The sequence below is a fragment of the Triticum aestivum genome, chromosome 6D (assembly GCF_018294505.1).
Source record: "Triticum aestivum cultivar Chinese Spring chromosome 6D, IWGSC CS RefSeq v2.1, whole genome shotgun sequence".
NCBI lineage: Eukaryota > Viridiplantae > Streptophyta > Magnoliopsida > Poales > Poaceae > Triticum > Triticum aestivum.
In genome coordinates, this window is record NC_057811.1 from 6,746,829 (window position 1) to 6,756,316 (window position 9,488).

The 9,488-nt window shown below is 42.2% G+C and overlaps 1 protein-coding gene across 1 annotated transcript; it reads left to right on the plus strand.

Annotated features, from left to right (window-relative positions):
• The first annotated feature begins 6,648 nt into the window (after window positions 1-6,648).
• LOC123142961 (cytochrome P450 709B2) lies at window positions 6,649-9,237 on the plus strand. Its single transcript, XM_044561681.1, has 5 exons — window positions 6,649-7,034; window positions 7,256-7,479; window positions 7,706-7,956; window positions 8,044-8,455; window positions 8,667-9,237. The coding sequence occupies exons 1-5, from the start codon at window positions 6,776-6,778 to the stop codon at window positions 9,093-9,095; spliced, it is 1,575 nt and encodes a 524-aa protein (XP_044417616.1). The 5' UTR covers window positions 6,649-6,775; the 3' UTR covers window positions 9,096-9,237.
• Window positions 9,238-9,488: the final 251 nt, after the last annotated feature.

Sequence of the window (9,488 nt, forward strand, 5' to 3'; positions counted from 1 at the left end):
ACAGTTCACAAAGACAATAATATTGATGAATTTGAAAAAAAAAGGTTTGCAAATTGAAGAATGTTCATGGATACAAAATAGTTCAAGCAAAAAAATGTTCACGAAGTCAAAAAGTTTGTGAATTTGAAAAATATTGGTGAAAATCGAAAGAAGTCAATGGATTAAAAACATTCATGAACTTAGAAAAAAATTGACGAAGTCAATAAAGGTTCACGAACTAGAGAAAAGATTGAGAATATGAAAAAATCATGAATTCGAAAAACATACAAGAATTGTGAAAATTTCAGGAAATTCGAAAAAGGTTCAGGAATTTGAAAAGAAGTTTGCAAATTGGGGTAAAGTTCACGATTTTTTTTAAATAAATTAAGAAAAAGGTCAAAAAATTGAAGCCGGTCCATATGTATTACAATGTGAATTTCCAAAAGAAAAATAAACTAATGAAAAAAGGAAAAGGAAAAATAGAAAGAAAAAACCCAGGAAAAACCGAACATTAAAGTAGTTATACACATAACCATAGAACAAGGCGAAACCCGGATGGAACAAGATGCGCACGTTGCACCGTACACACACGTGGGGGCCTAACGAGAAAGAAAAAAGCCGAATTGTACGCTGGTGAAAACATGAACTGGCAGAAGGTACATGGGCCAACCCAATAGACACACGCCTGAGCGCTGGGGTCCTCCGGTTACTGTTTTACCTTGAAGTCTGCGGGCGCTGAATAGGATTCACCGTTCAAAACTTCGTAGCACTCAACCAGGACTGCAGGTCCAGCATATCCTAGCACTCGAGGCTTCCAACCAAAGCAGGATCGATGGGCATGTGGGGACCTCCTATTCGGCGCTTCAGGCACCGAAAAGGTTCCCTGGCGCTCGCTACCTTCCTTCGTGGGTTGCGGCCCAACAATGCCATCTCGCTACAGTGCAGCGAAGTGCGAGCGGGTCAAGCGTTCCACTCGCTTGAGAACCCTCCCTAGGTGACTACTGAACCAGTTGGCCACCTCACTGGTTGACAAGTTGACTTTCATAAATTCTTTTTTGAAAAAATCTATTTCAAAAAATTTCATTCATTTTAAAAAATGTTCATTGATTTTGGAAATAAATTAAAAATCGAAAAAAGTTCACTAATTTTCAAACAATTCACAAATTTGAAAATAAGGTCATCGAATTTGAAGAAAAGTTCATTTAAAAGTTTATCTAATTTTTTAAAAAAATCATCGATTCTGAAAAAGCTCACCAATTTGAAAAAAGTTCACCAAATTTTAAAAAAAGTTCATTGAATTTGAAAATAGTTCATTAAATTTAAAAAAGAGATCAGCAATTTAGACAAATGTTCATTGATTTTGAAAAAAAATCACGAGTACAAAAAAGTTCGAACCAAGAAGAATAAAAAAGAAAAAAAGGAAAAAAGGAAAAGGAAATAGAAAACTAGAAAGAAGAAAAGATGGAAAAAGATGCTAGTAATCAGATCAGATGGGCCACACACCCGTAGGCCGAAGGCAGTCTGGGTTATTTTTCTTTTATGGTTTCAATCTGTTTCTTAATTGTCGATCTGTTTTCAGCTTCCATTACAGTGAACTGTTATGGTCGATTGGTCCAAAAACTGTATGAAAAAATCATTTGGGTGATAGGTAGTCACTCTTTAAATATATAACCAAATTATTCCAATTTTAAGAATTATAAGTATTTATAGTAAAACTTGATCTTCATCTACACTAGCAGAGGCTATGTAGTAAATGATGATTTGATCACTGCTCACATTGTAAAAGTAAATGCCAACATTGTCTTTGTTGGGCCATCGTCTTTTGGAATATCACTACTAGTTTTTTCCACTAGAGAAATTCTCGCCAACTCATCTGGATTTCTTGAAGTGCCCATATTGCTCTTAATCAAATTATGAACGGACCATCTATGTGATTCTACCCATTTTTCTATGGGAAAGAATATTCTAACTTCATGAGAAAAGAAGAATGTTCCAGCTTCATGAGAAAAAATGTTCCATGTCCACCCGAAAATGTTATAATAAAAATGAAATGACATAAAGTAAATTAAATTTCTTCTAAAAAATATTTTGTAAATAAAATAAAAATAAAGAGCTGGGTGTATTTGGCCTCTTTGACCAACACCTATTATATATTAAAAGTACTTAACAAGCTAGCCAGAAAAAGGTATAATTAAGCTCGAAAATGTCAAGAAAAGTTAGAAACATCCAGCCATTAATTTAGTTCATCGTCAATTAAACAAGTGAAATGCGCCACTAGTCCAAACATTGAGTTCGTGGACTATTGGTGCATTTCACTCGAATTAAAAGATAAACAATAACCATTGGATCTTCTTTTGACCAAAATTAACCCCCAACTCCAGCAGTAACCTGAAAGAAAACCAGTCTTCTCCCTATGACTCTTCTCTACTGTACGCCACCTTTGTCCCTCTCTGATCCTCCTCCTCTTTACCACTAATACTTTGAGCATCATAAAAACAATTTTATAGAAAAAAAAACAAAAAAACAGCGTATTGGGTCTCTTTGGTCAACACTGTAAAGAAACATATCTAGATGGGCTAACTTCTTATGCCCAACTTGAGCCCATCATCATCATATGGGTGGGGCACCACAAGCAGTAGCGCGGGTGGCTCTTGTGCTTTCTCTCTCTGATGTTTTAATTATTTTCTCCATTTGTATGGTTGTATCAAAAAAAAAAATACCTTATGATTGTATGAAGCGTCCGAGGTAACAAATAAATGTGTATAGCACTCAGCTCCTCTCAGGCCTCTTTTGGTTTGTAGGAATAGTATAGGATGGGATTTTCAATGGAAAATGGGAAATCTTTTTCTGAGCCCGGGCTCATCTGCACCCGTGTTGAATAAAAAAAATCAAAACAAATGCTGGAAAAATACAAAAAAAAAAATTAATCCTTTGTAGCTCTTTGCTTTGTAGGAATGGATTCCATGTATGATAGAAATTAATCCTTCACATTTCAAATGGGAAAAAAACATTGGTCTAGATAAAAAAAAATTCCTACCCTATGCATCAAATGATATTTATGTTCCTATAGGAATTGAGTTACATGTTCATCTCACTTTCTATGATTTTCCTATTTCTCTATGACCCAAAGAGACCTTAACGTGTATACGACCAATTACTACTCGAAGTCTCGGATGACAGGGTGACAACTGTACGTCGATCTTCGAGAAATCACTCGCACTGTTTCTTTCAACCTATCAGAATCGAACGCTGCTCTATTGCTTTCAAATGATGGCCATTCTAGAGAGATAGACCACAAGGTTTCTTGCTTGCACTAGCACATGACAGCACGAGCAGAGCAGCTGTAGCCGTCACACGAGCTGTGGCTATCAGGTTGTTTCCTCTAGAGAGAATACTCCCAAAGATCGACATCGATGTGTGCTGCTCCCTGTTGTCGTCTTCCAACAAGGGTTTGAACATGATTGTTGCAAGTTTGTAAAAATGCACATTATTGTTGTAGGGCCAGCTTCTCATGGCTTTATTGTATGATTAGCAGTTAGCACTCTCTGATTGGCAGTTAGCCCAAAAATGCGTACGACTTGACGCTGACCTAGCAATCACCAGCAGTACCTCCTGAGTGGCTGTGAACGATCCCGCTGAAGATATCTCTTTGTGTCTTCTGATTTAAGCATCTGATTTTTCTGTATGGCTAGTCTTCTCACTAAGGCCATGAAACCATCTGATTCTTCTTACCACAACAGTCCTGTCTCTATAAGGCATTTAGCATCAAGGCTTTTGCAGGGACTACACAGAATGTGTGGTGCTCTTTGTTCTCTCTTGAGCGCAGCCTACTTCTAAACGCGCATGCTGGATTAACACTTCAAGCCTCTGGTCTGATTGATTTTCCCAGTGTGCGTGTGTGCATGTGTTTCCTATTCTCCATGTTTGTGTGTGTGGCTTATTAGTTGGGGTTATCAACATTGAATTAGTTAGATCTGTGTGGATGATTAGTTGGAATTTGAAACTTTTGAATTAGTTAGATCTCCATGTGCCTTTTGTTTTGTGGGGCGAACCATGTGCGTATGTTTGCACATGCATGATGCTTGATATATTTGTTCTCTGATCTGCATGAAAAAATAAATCGGAAATGGTATTTTTTTTATGTGTGCGAACAAATGTGCCCGGGCTTTGGGCCAGCCCTCGGGCTTATATATCGGCCCACATGGGATTGCGTACTGATGAATGCTGGAGCTTTGGGCCAGGCTCGGGCTGACCTTTTGATGACTGGTTTTTCAAACCTAGCCTAAAACCAGCCCGACTCAAGGATTACTCAGTTTTACTCTTCTCCTTCCATATCTTCGCCATGCAGCCTGCCGGTTTCAACATATCTTTAACCTCCATAAAGGATCCCTAAAGCCCCATCTCTCTCCACACTTGCCCTCTTTGGTATCCTCCTATCTATTGTCCCATCCATGAGATCCATGGCAAGCTCTTATTGTCAGGTAACCTTTTTTGGGCGTGGCTAACTCGCGTGCGCGCCGCGATGGTCGATTTCGGACCAAATTGTTTTCCCCGATGGGTTATTACGTCTACTGGTCCTTCCTTTTCTCTTTGTGTGCGTCGTTGCGAACACAAGATGCATGCATGCATCCACCTTTTGGTAATGAGTGGACCACACAAGTAAATTAGCAAGTAAAAGAAATAGTCAACGGGCCTGCATTTGAATTCAGCGGGAAGGAGAGACTAATCACTAGGCCCCACAATTAAACTCAGGGGGAGAGATTAATTAGCATTGGCCCCACAGTTAAATCAGGGGGACGAGTGATTAATTAGGGTGGCCCCCCACAGTCAAATAGGGGGGAGATAAATTAATTAGAAGTGGGGAGAGATTTACGGGGCTGGGTCCTGGGGTGCGCTGCGGGCAAACAACAATTGAGCGTTGCAGCGACCACACGCTAGGAAGTCTTTTCCCTTTTGTTTTTGGGCGATGCTACGCGTCCACCGACGGATAAAACGAAAACATCGGCCGCCTCCGAGGCCATCCGATTGACGCAAAAATAGCCATCGCATCTCCACAACCGTGTGTGTCGTGAATTGCAACAAATGGTTGTTGCGATGCTCGCCCTAAAACAACGGCTTCGTTGCAAAACCAACCGAAGCGTGAGGTGTTATTTTCTTATAAGCGTTGTTTTTGCAACAAAGGTCATGTTGCAAAAAAAGTTGTGTTAAAATTTTTTTTTGTAACAAAGATGATGTTGCAGAAGGATTTTTGCAACAAAGATGATGTTGCAGAAAAAAATTCAATGAAAAAAATGAACGCGTTGGATACTTGTTGGGACTTCGTATGTTTGTAACATAGCTTGTGTTACAAACTTGTGTTTGCAACATGCCCAATGTTGCAAACTTGTTGGCCCGTCTTGCTAGTGCTACGTGTCGTATGATTAAAATTAAATCGGACGGCTCTGGAGGTGACGGATATGCGCCAGTCATCGGCCGGTTGGATGGTAACGTTTCCCTTTGTTTTTAGATAGGAAAAGAAGTCTAAGCAAACATATCCAAGAGGAGATCTTGTGTTGAAGTTGATTACTATCTAACAATAGTCCGGTAACAAACATATTGCTGGCTAGTAACTTTTTGAGTCCTAAAATAAGTCGTCCAATGAGTTTTAGTTGATCGATCACTACTTGTGAATTGACCGTTAAATCACATATTAGTGGCTGGTAACTACTGAGTTCCAAAATTAGTTCTTTGTGTCATTTACATTTGCCACATGACGGTTAGTATCATATCACTATTGCAATTTTATCCAACATCCGAGTTAGAGATACCAACATGTCAAGTTATTTAGTTACCCAACTGCACATGTTATAGTTACCAACATGTCAACTATGTACTTATCTAGCTGCCCATGCTACAGTTACCAACCTGACACAATTGTAGTTACCCACATGTCTAGGTTGGAGTCAGCGCCATAGCAGTGCTATAGTATGAGTAATTGTTGTGACAGTAGTTTTGGACTCGATAACTACTTGTGAGTAGTTCGATAACTAACTCCTATAAGTTGGCGAAAACGGATAAATCAGGTTTGTTATCTGAGAGCTAAACCATATTAGGAAATAAGATGGAATTTTGCCGACATCAACATGTTGGTCATTATTTACGTGCATGCATAAGGAAATGTGTTAGAGAGAAAGGGAAGCAAGGAAGGACGCGGTGGTGACTTGGAGTGTTCTATATATATATATATATATATATATATATATATATATATATATATATATATATATATATATATATATATATATATATATATATATATATATATATATATATATATATATATATATATATATATATATATATATATATATAGACACACATGAAGTTCGTCGTGTATCACACTCTAGTAGAGCTAATAATAAAGCACCATGGAAATTCATCAATTTGTAACGCTAAGTAAACCACGCCTCAGAAATGATAAGAGTTAGCCACCAACCGAATAGTGTTGGAGGTGACCATGGCCTCACACCTAGAGTAGGCGAGTGGACGGACGCACAGCCCCTATCTTGGAATTGTCTGCATCCCAAATTCTGTTGCGTGCGAGTCCTACGGACCATACGTACGTGTGAGGTGCCATCCGTTTGGAATTACTTTGGCTGCCGTTTCGTCCAGGATTACGCCAGCTGACCAACTCGGCTCGACCATCCCTGATAAAGGCATGGCACCGGCGCCGATGCTGCCAACCGCATGCTGGCCGCACGGCTGGGTTTCAGTGAGATAGAACCTTTGATCGCACGCCTTATCAGTCTCTGGTGGCATGGCGGCCCTGCAGCTTGCCGCTCTCCTGACGCTTCTGCTCGCGCTGTGGCGTCTCGTGTGGCGGCCGCGCGCCGTGGCGCGGTCGTTCGCGAGGCAGGGGATCCGAGGGCCGCCCTACACGTTCCTGGCCGGGTCCTTGCCGGAGGCGAAGCGGCTACTGATCGCTGGCCGGAGAGGTGTGCCGCCCCTCGACGCCGAGTGCCATGACATCATGCCCATCCTGCTGCCGCAGTTCCATAGATGGGTCGCTGATTATGGTAAAGTACTAACGGTAAACGACTACTTTCCATTTTCTTTGGATTGAATTGATAGCTACCTATGCCCAAATTCCTCGAGGAACTGAATTTTTCGATACAATATGATCCTACAAGCTAGGATTGAGATGGTTGGTCGTGGCACATCTAGTTGCAACATTATCCTTAATCATATTTAATGAATTCTCGAATATAGTATTCATAATTGTTTTTTGTTCGTTCAGGCAGAACGTTCCTGTTCTGGATCGGGCCGATCCCGGCCATCTTCTCTGTGGACCTGCAGCTGATAAAGCAAGTGCTCACAGACCGGACGGGCCTGTATCAGAAGGACTTCATGATCCCCGTGCTGAAATCCCTCTTCGGCAACGGCGTCATATTGATAAACGGTGACGACTGGAAGCGGCACCGGAAAGTAGTCCTTCCTGCTTTCAACTATGAGAAGATCAAGGTTAGAGCATGGCTAATAGTGTAGTCCGGTGATAGCTATTAATAACAGCACAAAAAAGGTGATAATTATTAAATAACATCAAGGTTGATTACAAGGCTGGCTATTAGATTAGTCTTCATTATACTTGCGCTTATAGACTTCTCCTATAAATGCACCCGATGTGTGAGCATTGTTAGTGTTGTAACACTACACCGGTTAGTTGGCTGATGATTTACCACGTGTGTAGAGCATGTCGGCGGTGACGGCAGAGGTCACAAGGCGGATGATGCAACAATGGCGCGAGCAGATACACCAAAGCAACGGCGTCAAGAAAGCAGCTGAGATTGACATGATCCACGCCTTCAACGACTTGACCGCAAAGATAAACGGACGCGTCGCCTTCGGCACAAGCCACCAGGATGTCGAGGAGGTCATCGTCTTGATGCGGGAGATGCAAAAGATCGCCACTGCCTCCACGCTGGATGCTCCAATACTCTGGTAGAGTACTACTGTATTTGCTTACAGACCAGCTCCGAATCCAAGCTCATGACATCAACCATGTTAATCTTGTGCCGTTCACTTCAGGTATCTGCCGACTCGGCGTAACTTGCACGTTCGACGTCTGAACAAACAGCTAAGAAGCAAGATCATGTCGATCATGCAGGCACGGCTGGCCGCAGATGGAGCCAAATATGGTCGAGGAGACACCGGCGGCTGTGGGGACGACCTGCTCGGGCTGCTGTTAGAGGCGTGGACGCCGAACCGGCAAGGGAGCGGCGGCGATACACTGACAACCGACGAGGTGATTGATGAGTGCAAGACCTTCTTCGCCGCAGGGCAGGAAACCACGGCCACCCTCCTCGTCTGGGCCATGTTCCTGCTTGCGGTGCACCCCCAGTGGCAGGACAAGGTCAGGGAAGAGGTCCTCAGGGAGTTCCCAGGCGGGGACGGCGATGATGTGATACCCAACGCCGATATTCTCGCCAAACTGAAGCTGGTGCGTACATTTCAACTGTCAATATCATTAATTTTTCATATATTTTCGAATGAATATTATTCAATATCGTAAATGTTCATATTGTTTCTATAATAGGTTGGCCAAATGTTACAAAATTTAACTTTTGAAATTTTTGTATGTAGTGTAATTTTGCAAAGAGGGAATAACTAATGTGTTGTGAGCATGCTCTGTGCCTGTTCTACTTATGCAGCTACACATGGTATTGCTCGAGACATCGCGTCTCTACCCTCCGGTCGTGTACATACAACGGAGGGCCGGCGCGGACGCCGTCCTCGGAGGCATCACGGTACCCCAGGGAACAATCATATCAATCCCCATCGGCATGCTACATCGAGACAAGGAAGTTTGGGGCCCTGACGCCAACGAGTTCAACCCCATGAGGTTCGAGCAGGGCGTTACAAAGGCTGCCAAAGACTCCAAGGCGCTCTTGACTTTCTCTCTAGGCCCGAGAGTTTGCACTGGTCAGAACTTTGGCATCGTGCAAGTGCAGGTTGTCATGGCAATGATCCTCAGCAAGTTCTCCTTCTCCCTCTCCCCGGAGTATGTTCACAAGCCAAAGTATCTTCTGTCTTTGACACCAAGGCTTGGGATGCCTCTCATTTTGAGGAATCTACAATAGATGGGCGAGAAAGATTGCAAAATCAAGCTCGTTGTAACGCATGAGTAAAATCATTGTAATTTCAGTCCCCCGCAAAATCGTTGTAACGCATGAGTAAAAACATTCTACATAATCGATTTAGAGAGGCAGCCAATTATGCATACAGAGATCATATCAACTTGGAGTAACAGACGGATCTTCTTGGATACAAATACGAGCAAAAAGATCAAGGTACATGTAGTTGTGATGTTATGATGGAAGACGACGTCGTTGGTGGTACCGTGGCCGTCCCTGCTTGACCAACGTAACCTCAAGACTGCATCCATCCAAAAACATTTTACCGAAAGCATCTACAGCATCTTGCGGATGAGCATGCACCGTCGACATGTTTATGAAACCGACACCCTGGGAGCA